The sequence below is a fragment of the Grus americana genome, chromosome 17 (genome assembly GCF_028858705.1).
Source record: "Grus americana isolate bGruAme1 chromosome 17, bGruAme1.mat, whole genome shotgun sequence".
In the NCBI taxonomy this organism is placed as follows: Eukaryota; Metazoa; Chordata; class Aves; order Gruiformes; family Gruidae; genus Grus; species Grus americana.
The window spans coordinates 8,441,178-8,458,161 of NC_072868.1; the positions used below are offsets into that span (position 1 = coordinate 8,441,178).

At 53.9% G+C, this 16,984-nt stretch overlaps 1 protein-coding gene across 3 annotated transcripts in view; it reads left to right on the plus strand.

Moving 5' to 3' along the window:
- The window catches only part of CDH22 (cadherin 22), an 85,136-nt gene that overhangs the window by 57,345 nt on the left and 10,807 nt on the right, over positions 1 to 16,984 (plus strand). For all 3 annotated transcript variants that reach the window (XM_054845700.1, XM_054845701.1, XM_054845702.1), the window contains 3 exons: positions 5,765 to 5,901; positions 13,810 to 13,931; positions 14,247 to 14,364. In XM_054845700.1, the coding sequence (XP_054701675.1) occupies positions 5,765 to 5,901; positions 13,810 to 13,931; positions 14,247 to 14,364 (377 nt within the window). The remainder of the gene's footprint in view (positions 1 to 5,764; positions 5,902 to 13,809; positions 13,932 to 14,246; positions 14,365 to 16,984) is intronic.

Sequence of the window (16,984 nt, forward strand, 5' to 3'; positions counted from 1 at the left end):
GTGGAGCTTGTTGCATTGTTTGCAGGCAGAACAAAAGAAAGCAGAGGAGGGAGGCTTTCTACTGCTGTGCAGAAGGTGATGGGGACTTGGAGCAGAGAGAAGCAGATTCAAATACTCAGCAGGAACAAGAGGGTTAGAGCCCAAACTTTGCTATGCAAGTGTCTCTCTTACAGCAAGCTTAGTGCCAGACAAGGCAATGCCTCGTGCTCAGGCACGAGGGCCCAGCCAACAGGACTCCCAGGCATCTGCTGCAGCTTGGGAATTGCAGTGTGTTTTTCCTTGTTAGGCTTGATGCATTCAAATGTGTGTCCTCCCTCCAGCTATCCCCAGGCAGGTAGCTCATCCTGCGTCCCCCACGCTCCCCTGTGGCATTTGGTCTCTATCCATCCATCTCTCCACTTCCCTCTGTTCTCACAATGCCTGCTGTCGTGAGCAGCCCCATCCCCTTCTGCTGCTCCCTTGGTGCTCGCCTGGGGGGGCGGGTGGGTGAGCCTTCCCCATTTTAACACGTACCAAGTGGAGATGCAGGTTTATACTGGTCATGCTGATGTGGCACCAATGCAGGAGGAAGGTGCTGTTGGATCTGTCCTCTGGCTAGCCAGGTAATTTAATGAAATACTTTGCCATGTAGGCAGCTGTTCACCACTTCAAAGCAGTGCACAAACATTAATGCAAGCATCCTGCAGCACCCTGCCAGGATGTGACACTAACCCATCAGCAGGAGACAGCAGTAAGTCACCTCGCATTTCAAGTGTGCTAGTCCAAAGTACAGTCACAAGCAGCCAGCGCTTGTACTTCACCTCTGATACATTAGAGAGCAACTGGTCCTGACAGCATGACCAGTGTTTGATCCTCGGCTCCTTGAAGTTGGTATGAACCCTTTCAAGTCGCTGCAGTTCAGTGGATCCCTTTAACTTCCTGATCCTCGTCTGCTAGAGGTGGGAGCAAAGACATGGCTGTGTTTCTGCAGTGGCTGCTGTCTCCTGGACTCTGGTCTCTGTGTTGGCTCTGCCCTGTAAATAGAGGAGAGCCACAACCTTCTGTCATGACGAGATGCACTCTCCTCTTGAGGCAGGAAAGAACAAGGATTGCCAGAGACAGCAGAGCAAAAATCAGCTCTGTCAGCGTTTCCAGGTCCTGCTGACACCAGGCTGCCAATAACGAGGTTTGGGAAGTATTTTTAGCCAAATGGGAAAGGAGGTGCCCTTGGCTGTCTGTTTTCATCCCCAGGCCAGCATAAACAGGGCTGTGCGGCCCCTGCTGTGCCATCCAGCCTGAAGCAGCTGCTGGAGGCACGTTTCAGCCTGGCACTCCCCTGCCCTCCTGGTCAGCTGCTTGTCCCACAAGGATGCAGCCACTTGGTGTGAGAACAGATCCCTTCCAGATGAGCTGGGCTGGGTCACAAAGTGACCTGTTAGGAAGACACGAGGGTTGAAGGGGCGTCCGACTCCCCTGTTCCTGGGAGGCGACCCTGAGGCACTGCTCGCTGCCCTTCTCCCAGCTGCATATGGATGTCAAGCCCCTGGCAGCCCCTTGCCTGGCTGGGAGGAAAGCTGGGGCACAGGGTGCCCAAAGAGCACCCCATCTCTCTGCGTGAGCAGCCCCAGCTTGTGGCTGCTCAGAGGGGGACACCCTCTCTCCGGTGCCAGTGCTGTGAAGCAGGGAGTCAGAAGTTCAGCACGGCAGAGGGGCTGCATCCATCCTCGAGGGGAACCACAAAACCCCACCTTGGTACAGGCAGAAAATGCCTTTCTAAAGGACCAATGCTTTTTATTTTATTCCATCTTTGTTTGTTGCCTAACAAAAGTTGGAACCGTTCTTTTTCAGAAAGAATTTAGTTTCCAGTTGCCTTTTTGGCTTTAGCTGTACGTTTCCTGGGCATAGTGCAATTTTTCTCAGCTGAGCCATTGTGTGAGGTAATACAGCGATAGACTGTCTGCGTACGTGAGGCTGTTTGTATGGGAGCCTTTTGTTTTTCACTCTGCAGTGGGAGCCTGTGCTCTGATTGTGTGCAATCCAGGCTTTATCAGGACTGTGAAGATGTTGCTTGGGATTTAAGGTTCTCGAGATATTCTTGTTTGGCATTCACCAAATCTGGAGACACGTGTTGGACATGGACATTTTATAGACTCCAACAGCACAGCAAGAGCTACAACCTGCTTCAGCACAAAAGGAGGAGGAGGAAAAAACAAACACAACAAAAAGCTTTTCACACAGTGTTTGAAAAGCTCCTTATTAACAAAACACATGGCATAAAATGTGCTCCTTGTTGCATTCAGGGGGAGAAGTGAAACAAACTGCTTGAGAAATGCATTCACGAGAAAGAGGAGCACCAAGAAAGCTGTCTAAATTAAACAGTCACTTGTAACATCCAAACCAACAGGCAGTGCCAGCAGGAAGAGAGGAAAATGGATTACAAGGTCCGCATCCCAATCAGAGCTGGGGACTGCAGTTCCAGATAGGGAGCACCAGCAGCCAGCTTTAGGAGGAATGAGCATATGTTCTGTCTCTGAGTACCTGGAGGACCCAGGGATTAATTGCTACCCCTTTCCGGGTGAGAAGCACCATTTGACTTCAGTGGACGGATGAATATGAAGCTGGACTGCTAGAGGTGGAGAGGCTTGTGATGGTCAGCGCACACTTTGGTTGGTAAAGATCGTGTTGCGCAAACCAATGTGACTGAGCACGGCAGACAGTTTCTCGTTCTAGCTGCTCTAGCACAGAGTCAGGCATAAGCCCTTGAAAGGGGAGGTCTGTCATTGCGTAGAGCAGTGTGGAGCGGGTTGATCTGCAGCTCTGAGCGGGTTATAGCTGTGGTTTTTTGGGGGCAGATGGACATCTCTGTGCCCCCTCAGTCCCCAGCACCATTGCCAGCCCAGCGCTCCAGGGTCTCCACAGCACTTTGTGCAGATGGAGAGCTACAAACCCACCTGGACCGGCCACCTCCAAAATCACAGTGCGGAGACGCAAGCTCAGCCCGGTTTTTGTGGCAAATGCAGGCTACGCTCAGAGCTCCGTCTCCTTCCCCTGGCGCAGCGTTGAGCAGGCGGCAGCTCTCCGTGTAGCGGTGGTGACAAAGGGATCAGATTTATGGTTTGGATGGTGTCCTGCCACAGGGCATGGGCAGTCAGTCCTCAGCAGACAATTTGGAAGTGACAGAAGACAACCTTAGCAGCAAAACAATTAGAAGCGTAAGGAAAGGTTACCAGTGGCATCAGGCAGAGCGCTCCCCTGCCAGCCTCCTGCCCTCTGGCCATGCAGGCAGCCGGTGTCAGATTTTTCCAGGCTCAGTGATATCTCCCATCACTAACTGGGTTTTTCTGTGTCGCTATTTTTTGCAGACATCTTTGTTTATGCAGGAATGACATGAGTGTGAACAAAACAGGCATGTGCTTACCCGAGAAGCAGAAAAGGCATATGGAGAGTGAAGTACTATCTTGAACTCTTAACAGTATTAAAAAGTGGAATGAAAGAACAGGATGTGTTTGAGGTCAGGTGATGTGGGAGAACAATGGAAGCAGTTATGCGAATGCATCAATTATGCTATTGGAAAGATATTAGGTGTTGTCATCCCGGTTTCTGTTCCTCCTTCCAGCAGTACACTGGACTGATGTGTACTAGTCAGAGTGGCCAGACCTCTCCTTTCCCTTTGCAGTGAGCGAGTGCAGAGTGGATGAGAGGCTGCGGTACGTGCCAAGACAGTGTCACTGTCCCTTCTGGAGCTGGCTACACGCCTGTAGAGGCTCTGTTTCCAGCTGGGAGTTGGGGCAGAAAATGCAGGATGGCTAGAAAGTCCCTGGCAGTTGGTTCAGAGATGCCTAGGCTTGTACCCAGCTTTGTGTGGCAGATCCCCATCGCCTCTAGATGCAAGGAGGGGGGAGGAAGCCAGCCTCATAGGTGCAGAACACGCTAGACTGCGCATGTGCGCAGATGCAATTTAGATAGTGATTTTTTTCTTGAACATTTTTCCTTAACTACAAGCAAGTGCTATTGTATTTTCTCATCGCCCTGTCCATCTGAAAGGGAGAGAGCTAGGGAACATAATCTGGTACTGTTTAACGCTTTAAACAACATAGAAATGCCTTTGTATGTGCCTCCATCAGAAGTAGAGCTGCCTGGCCGTGTGGATAGGTGCCCCTCAGGAGGCACTCTCATCTGCAGCTGGTTCCCCTCCCCAGGGCATGGGACAGAAAGGCATGGAGGTCATCGATGCCTCTGTGCAGGGTGGTCATCCTTGCATGCCGAAGGTGAGCTGGTGTTCCTTGGCTGCGAGCCACGTGGATGATGGACCCACAGACTACAGCTGGACTGCACCAGGCGAGACGCAAGCACTTGGAAAAGCTGCCCCGCGGTGCGTGGAGCACCTCCGCCATCCAGAATGTGCTTCTAGCCTAGAGCCTGTCCTGCTCTGCTCCTCTTGTCTGACCTGGCCTCTCGGTACTGTCCTGTCTCATCAGCTTTCCAGTTTGCTTTGTGCCTACATTTATCTTCCTTCTGTTGTTGGACATGTGACTGAAGGCTTTAATTTATTCACAGCCCTCCTTTTGGTAATTTATCCTTTGTACTCTTTGCTGTCTTGTATTATTTAATTCTGAAAAGCACTCTGGGATGCGGTGTGTATGAAAGATGCTGTACACAATAACATTATGCTGTATTGTTTGTGATTTGTAGGCCTTCTGGATTTCTAATTCTGATTGCAGTGGTGGTGTGTGTTATTTGTGTTATGGCTGTGCTCGAGGGCCCCAGCTGGATCGGGCTTCCCTTCCAGTCCCTGTCTCCAAGGAGCACACATCTAATTGTGCCCCAGTTTAATCTTAGCTTGCTTTATTCCGTGTGTAACGTGTGTAATGGTTGGAAATGCAGGACATGTCCCTGGGACTGGTCGTGTGGGCTTGTGGTGTTATGGCTGAGGGCTAAATGCGGGTGTCGTGGGTCACCCTTCAGGAAGAGGTGGGAGTCCTGCTCTGCAGGGGTGGCACGGGGAGCGAGGGGGCTGTTTGGGGCAGCACTGGAGCAGCTGAAGGAGAAGAGTGGGAGCTGTGTGTGAAGGGTCTCTGCTGAGCAGCTGGAGGAGCTCTTCAGCCTGCTCCTGTGAAACTGGGGAGCCCAGACAAGGGCAAATCTCAGGGCTGCTGGGGATGATGTGCTGTGTCGACTGAAGGGGTGCTGGCCATTGCCCACCTCTCTGCTGCCAGGGTTCTTGCTCCAGTTGCACAGGTTCAGTCTGGATTCAGAGGAGACCTTGCCCTTTGTAACTGCTGTAGCCGCAGTTCAGGTCATCTGCGGGTCTGGCTCACAGCTGGCCCGTGTGCTGCCATGCTGTCCTCCAGGTCTCTCACTTGGGTGCGTGCTGTGGAGCAAGAGAGGGGGTGGTAGGTGAGGTGAGCTCCTTGAGCAGGAGTACCTTTCTTCAGTTTGGGTTGGTGTTTTTCCTGAATCTATAGCTCAGAAGCTTTCCAGACTCGTGAGTGGAGTTACAGCCCATGATTTCTATTTCGCTCTATCCTGAGCATAAGGTTCCCATCAGAGTGGGTTTTTCCCCTTGTCCACAGTCTCTGCTTAGTTTCACTTTATGCACCAAAACCCACACTTTAATTTTACTTGAGGGCTCTGGGCTTGCAGCCTGGTAGATACTGCAGCAGAGGAAAAGTGAGAGTGGTGATATAGGGCCTATGGCATTAGATCCCCGCACTCCTGAGGCTGATGGTGAGGTTGTGCTTGGTACATCCAGCTGTTCACAATTTCCCCCTTTGCCTGGTCTCAGGTACGCCATTGACCGCAGCACAGACACAGAGAGGATCTTTGACATCGATGCCAACACAGGTGCCATTGTGACAGGAAAGGTCCTGGACCGGGAGACGGCAGGGTGGCACAACATCACTGTCCTGGCGATGGAAGCAGGTGAGGTGGAGTGCTGTGTGGAGCAGACAGGCTGTGCTGGACTGGAGTGGGGCAGAGGGGGAAATGGGGAAATATGGGTGCGTGTGCTGCAGAGGTGGCCAAGATGCAACTGTTAATTACCACTGAAGTAAAAAAAAAAAAAAACAAAAAAACCAAACCACAGTGTAGCAGCACTGTCTGACATCTCTCTAGACAACCTAAAAATACTCTTCCTGACTCGAGCATTAATAAGGGAGCATGGTCGAATAGTATATTTGATGAACACTAATCAAATTTGTGTTATCTCTGCGCCAGCTCTGCCAGTCATCCCTGTGCAGCTCGCTCCCTGCACTCACACCTGCCGAGCGGCTCTGGGGGCTCCCGGGGGGTCTGCGTTCACATCAGCTGCATCCCTGCGGTTCAGCCGTGTGCTGTGGGTGGATCCCACGTCAACTGGAGCCCTGTGGCTCAGATGGCTGCCAGCGCTCGCTTCTGCTGGGGGCTCACGGTGGTTGGGATTTGCAGGCTGCACCATGGCTCTAGATGCCTCCCATGCCCTTTCTCCTTGGTCTCCCTGCCCTTGGGGTGGCTGCAGGCTTGGCAAGGCACAGCAAGGAGCGGATAAGGAGGTCCCGGCACTGCAGCAGTGGGAAGGGGCTGCGGGGGCAGAGCATCCCTGAGCTCCGTGCTGGGGACGGGAAGCAGCGGCGCTGCCAGGGTTGGTACTGCCAGGCTGCTTCGGCTCTGGCCTCAGCACTTGGGCTCACCCTGCAGCCCACCAGGAAAAGTCTCAGAGGATGAGGTGAAGCTCTTTTGTCCTCTTCTGAAATTAGCTCCTTTCTGACCCTCCCACAAGAGCCCTGGTGATGGTCTCTTCCCTCCCTTACGGCTGTGCCATCCTTTAGCCTGTGTTTACAGTCACTGCCAAATCTGCTCACACCCAGCTGGGAGAGCCGGGAGGGAACAGCTTAGTGGGCTCTGCAGGTTTTGTTAGTTTATCTTCCCTCTGTGTGATGGGGGCGGCAGAGCCTGGCATGGATGCTTCCAGCAGAAATTTTGTTTGTCTTTTCTTCTCCAGTTAAGAAAGAAAAAAACAAACCTGGGTCCTGCTGCTCAGTGGAGCTCTGAATAAACCCTTCTTGAGGAATTAAAAGAAAATAATAGCAGCAAAGGGCAGGCTTTGCTTCCCTGCAGGTATTCTGCTGCAGGTAGGAAGCTGGTGAGGCTGCCCCGGGCATCCTGCTGCCCTCCGTCATGTTTGCACAGTACCTTGGCTCGCAGGCTCCGCAGGTCCCCATGCGCAATGGTGGATCTGGCCCTGCTCTGTTCCTCATTTTTCCGAGGCTGAAGATGGAGAAGAGACTTCAATCCTAGGCGCAGTGCTGGGAAGCAGAAAGGCATTGCTGTATTCTTCAGTTTTCCACGTTTTGGATGCGCAAGTCACCAGGGCAGGCTGGGACCTGCTGTGCTCTTCCACCCCACAGCAGCTGGTACCAGGGAGCTGCTTTGGCTACAAAGCACCTTCTGACATCTGCAGACGTGTGCCAAGACCTGTCCATCTGCGGGCAGGAGCTCGCCCCAAGCTTCACTCTGGGACACCCCTCAGAAGTTCTGGTTCTCATTTTTTTGCTCGTTCTTGAGCAGGAAGATGCCTGATCTGGGGCCCGGAGCTCGGTTCCTGCTGTGGGGCCATCCCACCATGGCAGCAACCATCTGCTCTGGCCAGACCAGGATGCCAGGAGAGGAGGGGGCAGTGGCCCTGGCCAGACCTGCACTGCCCTGGGGGGGGACATCTCTGGCCTCACTGCATGTCTGAAGCCCCTCTCTGCGCTGATGCTTTGAGCCTGCTGGCGGGGGTGACCTCTGCACCCTCTGGCTGCGGTGCTGTCATGATGCCCAGCATCAGGCAGCGATGGGCAGGCGTGCCACGGCTCATCTGGGGGCTCCACAGGGAGGCTCTGCCAGCGGTGGCCAGGGAGGAGGGGATCTCGTGGCGTTGCAGCACAACTCGACATCCAGAGGAAACGTGAGGTGACAAGAATCAGAAGGACAATATTTACATGCAGCGGCTAGGATTTCAGAACAAGTCAGTAAATGCTGCGGCTCCCCTCCGGCAGGGAAGCCTGTCGGGCTGGATCGCTTCAAAAACCAGGGAGACTCTTCAGCGCTCTGACTTCTCCCATCGGTGAGCTCTGACTCATCCATTTTAACTGCCCAGACATTCCTCCCAGTGACATTATCCTTAACGTTTTGTAATCATGAAATATTAATGACTGATATTGAATTTAAAGTACAATTTATGTCTGAATCCTCTGGTGGAAAGGGCAGTTGTAAAGGTACAGCCTTCCAAGTGATAGAGGGGTTTCAGAGCGGGGCTGTGCAGCGGCTGTCAGGCCATGCAGCGTGAGTGCGGAGCACAGGGTGCTGGGAGCCTCCGCGCTGGCATCGGTGTGTCCGGTGGCGGGGGGAGCTGGCAGGGCCCTGCGGTGTTCACGGGCATGTGGGTTGCAGCTGGCTGCTGCAGGGTCTGCTGCACGGCCAGGCAGGACGTTAGCAACTGCAGCGTAGGCAAGTGGTAAAATATTCTTTCTCAGTGAGATGTAAACTTTGCAGAAGGAATGGAGCGAGCCTGCCAGGCATCCTACCACCCGGGCTTGTGCCTGGCACCCCAGCTCATTGGGGCTGGTGGGAAGCCGTGCCTGCTTGATTCTTACGGCGCTGTGCCCGCTCGATTCCCACAGTGCACAGGCACGTGGCTGGAGCGCGTGGCATCAAAGTCTTGCCTCCCTGCAGCCTCCTCGAGCTGCCCTCCCTGCCCACTGGCAGGACTGTCCTGAGAAGGGGTTAAGGAACGGCAGCTGATGGAAAGCTCGCCTGCTGACAGTGCTCGTTCCCGCAGGCAGCCTGTCTGTTAGGTTTGAGCAGCTCGACACAAGAGCTGTGCCCCACCTTTGAGACCCCCATCTGGGACCTGGTGCTGCTGGTGCAGCAGAGACCACGTCCAGGGGTGCGTGCCCCACCAAAGAGGGTGTATCCGCGTCTGAGGAGCAGTAAGAAGAGCTGCAGAAGATGTCTGCTGGGCTGCCTGCTGCTGGTGGGAGGAGAGGAGGGGCCGGTTTCCCCCTTTCTGCGGAACAGGCCCTCCCCAGCGTGAGCTGCCTCAGCCGGCTGGTGACCAGCAGAATGTTTGGCCTCGCGACGTGGCAGCCGGCGGGAAGCATGGGGGCTGTTCAGCAAATCTGGCCTGGGACCAGGCCAAGCGTTTCCAGAGATAAATCTCCATCTCGCTCACAAGCTGTTTACCTTCCTTGGGCTAATATTAGTGATTCTCTTCCTGTTTTCCTCTTTGCTCATGTAAAATGATGAGGCCTTGACTGCTGTGTCCACTGCTGGTAATTGAGATGATAAATCTTCCTGCTGGAGACTGGCTTTAATCAGAGCATTGTGTTTGGATGCGATTTAATGACTCACGCTGCTGAGTTCGGGCAGGACTCAGGAGAGGTGAGAGCCATTTGTATGTTACTTGGCTTAACTGCTGCTTCCGCTTTGCTTCCCCTCAGCTGGGAGCCACGTTTTCAGCTCCAGCCTCTGATGTAGCCGCCTGTGTCCGACGAGCCGTACCCCTGGCATGCCCCTGCTTTGTCCTTGCCATCAGTCCTCCTCTTTGCAGGCAGGCAGCTGCGCTGACATCTACAAACCCACCCTGTGCTTCACAGCCGTGGGGCGAGAGCTGGAAAGCAGCGTGGCCCATCCCAGTCTTCTGATCTGCATTTTGTTCTCCCAATTTGCTGAGATAGCGAGGAATAAATTCCACCCCTGCCTTTTCTGGCTTCCCTCCTAACGTAAAAATTTTGAATTCAGGATGGTACCAATTCGGTCTTGAGGAAAAGGAGTGGGTCGTACGCTGCGCCCAGCAGCGGCTGTGAGCCGTGTTTCCCCAGGTGCTGCAGTCCCAAACAGCAGCCCACGGCCCTCTGGGCTTTCCTCAAACTGTGCTCAGACCCCAGGAAAGGTGCAGAGCGCCTTTCTGTGTGTGGTATCGCTACGTGGCTACGTGTGCAGGCAGGAGTCCAAATGATATGTGTGCTTCAGCAGTGGCTGTGATTTGGAGCTTCACAGTAGAGGTTTACATGTAAAAATGCAAAGTGCTTTATTGTGAGTTTTTGTGAGGGTCTGGAGGGGCAAGGACTGGATCCCAGCGCAGCAGTAACCGTGGATCCCCTCCTTTCTTGCCACTGCAGGAGTGGCCGAGCATCTCGACAATCCCTTCCCATTGCTGTGAGCTGCTGCTGCGAAGCTTCCAGTGTTTGAGAGCAGTTGCCCAGAGCTGCTCGGTGTCAGTCCAGCAAGCAGTCAGCTGTCCAGAACCCGGCGAGACGGCAAGTTGTTGGCATTTTGCATCTGAACATTTGAGATAAGAATATTGTACTGTTCAGATTACATTCATGGTTAATTAAATTAAGAAAAAATACTTTGGGATGTGGCTGAAGATTCAGCTGGAGCATTTGTGGCTCGGTCTCAGCGTCGCTGTGCAGCAGGACTGTGGCTTTCTCCTGCTTCGCTGCCCGTCGAGCGGCACCTCGGCGCGGGGGTCTGGGCCGTGCTCACTGCTCATCCTGAGCTGCGCTGTTTGTAGCGTTGAGGAAAGTGCAGATGCTGCAGCGTGGAAGCGATGGGCAGAACTCTGTCCCCTACCCCCAGCAGGCTCCAGCGGCTCTGAAATAATTCAGCCCATGTTGGCAAAGGCAGCTGCCAGTCATCAGCCTGGAGCTCTCGTACTGCACTGCTGTGTTTCCAGCATCTCCCCCTTGTTCTGTGTGTTTTCCATGTCTCTTTCCTCAGTCTTTTCAGATTAATAGCATTCCAACTCCTGGAGGAAATGCAGAAAAACGGCATGTTTAATTTTAATTTAGGAAAGCGTTTAGGTAGCAGCCTAGTTTCCTTGCTGCTGTCAATCAGGTTTTCTCAAGGCTGACATCAATTAGTTTAAAAATATTGAATGTAATTTTGCCTGACACAACATATTGCAGCCACTGCAAAATATAATTTATTTTAGAAGAAGAAATAATTAAACTAATTTGCATGTCAGTCAGCTGAGCTGGAATACCGAGGAGAGATGCTGCAATGGAAGATGACTTTTTTTTTTCCTTTCCAGTCGTGCTCAGCCTGGCACGTGCAACCCTCTGCCCTGTCCGCTGCCCAGCCGCTGGTTGGCAGAGCCCTGCAAGGGCTCCTTTCTGCACCTTCCCGCAGCCGTCACCCACCCACTCTGCTGTTCTTCCTGGCAGCAGTACATGGCTGCTGAGCATTTACTTCCGTGCGCTGGAGCATGTGTATCGGTACATGCGTACGTTTCTGTGTACATAGAGGAAGCACAGGTCAGAGCTTTTGGCCTTCCAGATGTGAAGTTTGCACTAGTTAGGCACATCATGTCTTTCATTGCAGGTGTGCTCCAATCTTATTTGCACTTCTGACCATCATAAATTCAGCTTGTCACACAAGTTACAGCAAACATATTTCAGAGATGTTTTGGAGATTGTTTTTTTCATATTTTCCACCCGTAAATCCTGGTACTGGCTCCAAGGAAGAGGGAGGTTGATAAAGCATTTGAGGAACCTTCAAATAGATCATGGTACAGCCAAAATAAAAAGAAGCCGATGCGTGCCTCACTGGAAGAGTAGACAACGACGCAATGGTTGCATTTCTAACCTTGGTATTCCTGGAGATGTCAAATTTTAACCCTGTCACTGAGGCAGGAGTAAGCGTGAGCCTCAGGCTTCAGCAGTTTCGGAAGGGGCAAAAGGAGAGCCTTTTTATGACCGGGTGCATTTAGAAAGGACAACTGTGCTTTGAGCTATGCTCAGGGGAGCAGGACGCTAGTTATGGCTCTGGCAGAGGGGTCGGCGCGGGTCCTCGGCACTGTGCCGTGGTGCACAGATGACCCCACTCGCGTGCGCGGCATAAAACACTCTGGCAGCTGCTCGCTGATGCTGTGGAAGAGGACGGACCTATGGTTATGCCCAGCTCTAAATATGCTGATTGCAACCCTCATGCTGCAAAACGTGATCTCGAAGGGAAGCTGCTGTGCTCGGGCTCACCCAGGTGTCCAGACCTGGCCCTGCAGAGCCTCCGTCACATGCGCCGTGCCGACAGGTCCTGGGGAGAGTTTGGCAGCGTGGGATCAGCTCCTGCTCACTGCTGGCTTGGGCATCGGGAGAGGAACCGCTCCTCCAGGTCACAGTAAGGAAGGGGAAGAGATGGGGACCTGGACTCTTCCTCCTCCTGGGCTCTTCTTTCTCCCTTCTCTTTCTGCCTTTCCTCATCTCTTGGCAGTGGCTCCAGAGCAATACCAGCTTGCTCCAGAGCTGAGCATCAGGGACAGTTATCCGTCTTCCTGTGGGCTGAGGAGTGGGTGAGGAGATGCTGTTGTCTTTCTTGCAGGAATTGAACCCTTTTTTCCTCCTGCTTGTTCGTGGCCTCAGTGGGCATCAGACTCGCCCCTCTGCTTCCCCGGGCTCCCCGCTCCCAGCCCCGCTGCCTCCCCCTTCCTCTCTCCCTGAAAGCAATTGCAGTTTATTTCACTGCACCAATACGCCTTTTAAAATAACACATCGTTCCAGGCTTTTAGTCACGACTTCTGCCTCCCTCCCCCGAAAACAACCATCTAATCACCAGAGCAGCTGGTCTGGGTGAGAGGGAGTGATAACGCGAGAACGGGGTGAAGGCAGCTCTGGGGAGGGGGCTTAGGTTCCCGACTAATTATGGAGCAGTGCTAAATCTCCTCTCCCCTGGGTCCTCCCCCACCTGATCTGTGGGGGCCAGCATTAATTTTATAGACAAACGGGCAGCAGAGCTCCTGCCCAAGCGAGGAGAGAGGCATCGGGTCTGTCACAGTTGCAACCTCTGGGTAAAACAAAGGAGATGGAGTATGAGGGAGTTCTCATTTCTGGAAGCACATGAGGTGCTTCACAAAACATTAGGCCCTCCAGAGTGATTTATAATCTTATAGCGAGGGCTCAATGTACCTTTGCGGTGCGTGCCGTGGGATAGAGCAGCACTGCAGTGAGTGGAGCTGTAAATACAATCCCCGTCCTATGTGCGGAGCGAGCCCAGAGCAGCACCAGCGGCTCCGTGTGCCCCCAAGGGAGGGGAGCGGGCCGCGAGCCCCCAGCACTGCTGCCTGCATGAGGCACGGGCTGGTGAGTGAAGGGGCTGCCCTGGATCTTGTTGTGTTACACCCCCCTCCCCGTGCCGGCTGGCAGATGGTGCTCGGTTCAAGCTGCTGATGGCAAGAAAAATACTGGTGTCAGTGTGTGAGACCCAGGTCCCAGGGCTGGAGCCTCGTGCCTTGACGAGGGAGCATTTAACCCCAGATCGCCTGGGTGTGATGGAGGTGCACGTGGCAGATTTCATCACCGTCGATACCGGCTGTTTCACGTCCTGGCTCTGCTCACTCACCACTCAGCCGTTGTTGCCAGCCCCTGGGGTGTAGGGGTCAGGATCCAAGTCAGCGTGTGATGTTCTCGCATCTGAATTTGTTTATCCCCTCTTGGTGCTGTCTGGCTCCAGCACAGATGCTCATCGGTGGTGACTGACCCTTATCGTGGGGACTTGCTCGGGGCTGCTCTGCTTTTCCGGAGGTAGAACGGCAGCGTTTTGGGAGTCCTTGGTATGCAGCCCAGCAGTTGGGTTCCTTTGTAGGAAAAGGGGTCTGGTGAGGCTGAGCGATGCTCTGCAGGCACCACTGGCCCACAGAGACGGTCTGTGCCGCGGGCTGGCAGAGGTGCGGTGCTGTGTGACCCTCTAAGCTGGCAGCAGCTGAACTGATCCAGTGATGGCCTCTGGATGGACAGACAGGAGGAGGGTTTGTTCCCTGCTAGTAGCAGATGGCAATTCCTGCTGAAACTCTGCTTCCTTTTTTTGTTTCAGATAATCACTCTCAGGTGTCGAGAGCCTCTCTCCGTATCCGTATCCTGGATGTGAATGACAATCCGCCCGAGCTCGCCACCCCCTATGAAGCTGCCGTGTGTGAGGATGCCAAGCCAGGCCAGGTACTGGGTGTTCCCCAGCCCTTCTCCCCGGGCTCCATCAGCGCCTGCAGCAGTCTCGTGCTGCGAGCAGTGCTCTGGACCAGTGCCACTCTGCCTATCCTTCCCCTTCTGCCTGAACGTCTTCCCGTGCAGCTGCTGTCATGCTGGGAGCCACTTTGCTGGTGTCCTACAGCTAAGCCCGTCTACAGGGGCAAAGGCTTATCCCTTGCTGCGGCAGAAGCCGGTGATGCTCTGCTGCGCTGGACCCTGTGAGCGAGACCCATGGGAGGGGCTGCGGAGGCAGCACTGATTCTTATCTCTGCTTTCTCCCCACAGCTGATCCAGACAATAAGTGTTGTGGACCGTGATGAGCCTCAGAGCGGCCATCGTTTCTACTTCACGCTGGCACCTGAAGCCACCAACAACTACCATTTTTCTCTGCTGGATATTAAGGGTAAGCCCTGCTGCACCCTTCCTGGTCCTGCAGCCTCCAGGCTGGCCGTGGGGAGGGAGATGGGCTTATGGTCCATCTGTGCCGGATGGAGCTCAGGATGCTCTGCGCACCCTGCAAGGCTCCTTGCCAACCTGAAATGGTGGGACTGGTCAGCTAGCAGTTTGGATTTCCTTAAAGAGGCTCTGCCAGCTTTCTTCTCTGCTGCAGACAGGTTCAAAGCTCCTCTTGTGCTGTCTGTTTAGCCTTCGATGTTTTCAGGGCTCTTAGTCCCTTTTCTGATGTGAAATCTCCAACCTGCCCACAGGCAATGAGATAACGTGGGTTTAGAGATGAACACGCTCCCCTTTTGAACATTACGATTTATCTCTCTCCAAGGTAAATCCTGGAGCATGGGTCATCCCGAGGCTGCCGTGCGGGTGGGCAGCCCGTGTGCCCCCGACAAACGGGAGCAGCTCAGGAGTCCCGGGAGGCAGCAGGGCCGTGCAGAAGCCAGCCCTCCGCCATTGCAGGTTACCTGGGACGCGGCCAGCAGAGCCGGATCCCCTGTTTGGTGGCAGCTGAGGAGCACAGTTCCTCTGTATTTCCTGAGGCTCATCCTTTCCTTTGGGAAGCACAGCCAGGCAGGGGCCCATCTGTTCCTCTGGGAAGTTTTGGGGTTCTGTTGTGGTTCCTGATCACTCGATCCCCATCTGCTGCTGTCACCGACGGGGTGCAATGTGGGTTTTACTGGCTGAGCCCTGGCTCCTGTTTGGCTTTGTGGACTGCAAGGTCACTGCCAGCTACATTTGTGTGGATGATATCAATCCAGACAGGTAGTTATCAGGCTGCTTCCTATTTTTGACTGGTGTTTTGGGTGAATTTAGGTGCCGATTGCAGTGGTAAGTACAGCAGGGACCCTTGCAGATACTGGGATCTTTTCCAGCCAGATGTGCTCTCACTTGTCAAGGGGGCCAGCACAGATGGAAGCCAGCAGACCACATTGAAATGTTTCTTTTGTTTTGGTTTGGTTTTAAACCATTTTTTCTCTGTTTTCACAGTTTCATCTGTCAAAAGTCTGATTTAGTTTGTTCTGAGCTTATTAAAGGAACCCTCTGCTGACATAAGATCCTGCTTGCTCAGTTTGGTTCAGCATTATTAGGGACAGTCGAAATGGAACTTGCAGCGAAAAGCTTCAGACATAATTGTGGAAGGACTGATATTGCTTTGTGTCCTAAAAAGTGCAGCTGTCCCTGACCCGAGTCCCTCCCCCTGCACTGATGGGGCAGCTGTTCACAAGACCTTTGCTTCTTATCATGTAAGCACGCTTTAATCCTCTGCAAGATTTTGCCCCACGCCCAGCGATTAACTTCCTTCACGTTCTCTTAAGGACCTTATGAAAACATGCCTGAGTGCCCTGGGTTACACCCCGGTGTCCGTCCCTACCCGGACCCCTCCAGAAGCTCCGAGGGGCCCGGAGCAGCGCTCCCTCCTCTGAGCAGAGATGTCTGCGATCCCAGAGCTGTCAGTGCTGGGCCTTGGCCTCTCTGGCAGGAGGGACCTGGCCAGGGGTGGCTGGAGCTCAGCGGGGGCTGCTGCGCGGCCCGGTGCTGCGTGGGGATCGCTCCCTCTTCGTTCAGCTGGGGTTCACCAGCAGCGACCCGAGAGCTGGCAGTGCGGGAGGGTGCAGGACGCAGGCTCACGCGCCGCCATCTCCTCCAGAGCTGCTGCTCTCTTGAGTGGGACGAGGCTTTCGTTGCACAGAGTAATCCTTCGTGCTAAACGATCCCACAAACTTTGCATGTGGTGCAACACTGCATAAAATGAGTAAAAGCTGGCATCACCTCCCGCCTTCTGTTCTCAGGAAAACAAATGCTGTTGCTGCAGGGTTATTCCCAGGGTGTTTGGAGACCCTCCCAATTGCCAAGCGATGCTGTCTTCCACAGCAAGAGGAGGCGGCTGCCTGTGCAGATGGAGGCACCCTTCATTTCTAATGTGTGTGCAGTTTAGTGTCACCTCCCTTCTTTTGATTTCTCCTGTCCTTCCTTTTCTCCAGTCCATTGAGCACCCTGGCTACACTCAACTTTGGCCCCTGCTCTCGTGGGTTCCCTTGCTGCATCCTCCTTTGTCTCCCCCCCGCCTTGCCTCCCTCTCCTGTGCTCACCCCTCTTGCACTTGTCTCTACTCCTCCATATAAATATCAGTGGTGACAAACTGCTACCACCAGCCCATCTGTTTCTTTGTACAAATTTGTAGCCAGTTTTGAAACGTGATTTATAAATATTGCTTTTGCAGCCAAGGAGTGACACTGATGGATGTCAGCACAGATGGATTCACTAAGCTCTTGCTTAAATCCTTCTCTCTTTTGCTTTGCACCTACTTCCCTTGGCTCCTGCAAGGCAGCAGAAAGCCACCTCAGGACGGTGACTTGTCCTCAGCACGGCGGGGACCAGCATCCGCTCGGGAACGCTCCCGTTACGGTTCACCAGGCGGGGCAAGAGCACCCAGCCGTGGCAGGGCTGGGAGGTGGGGAGCCTGGGTGGCTACAGCCAGCAGCGAGTTAGCCATGAGCTGCCCGAGGGGTGTCTGAGGCTCCGAGCCGGCCGCAGTGCGGAGGGGCTCCCTCGGGGGGCTGCTGGGTACG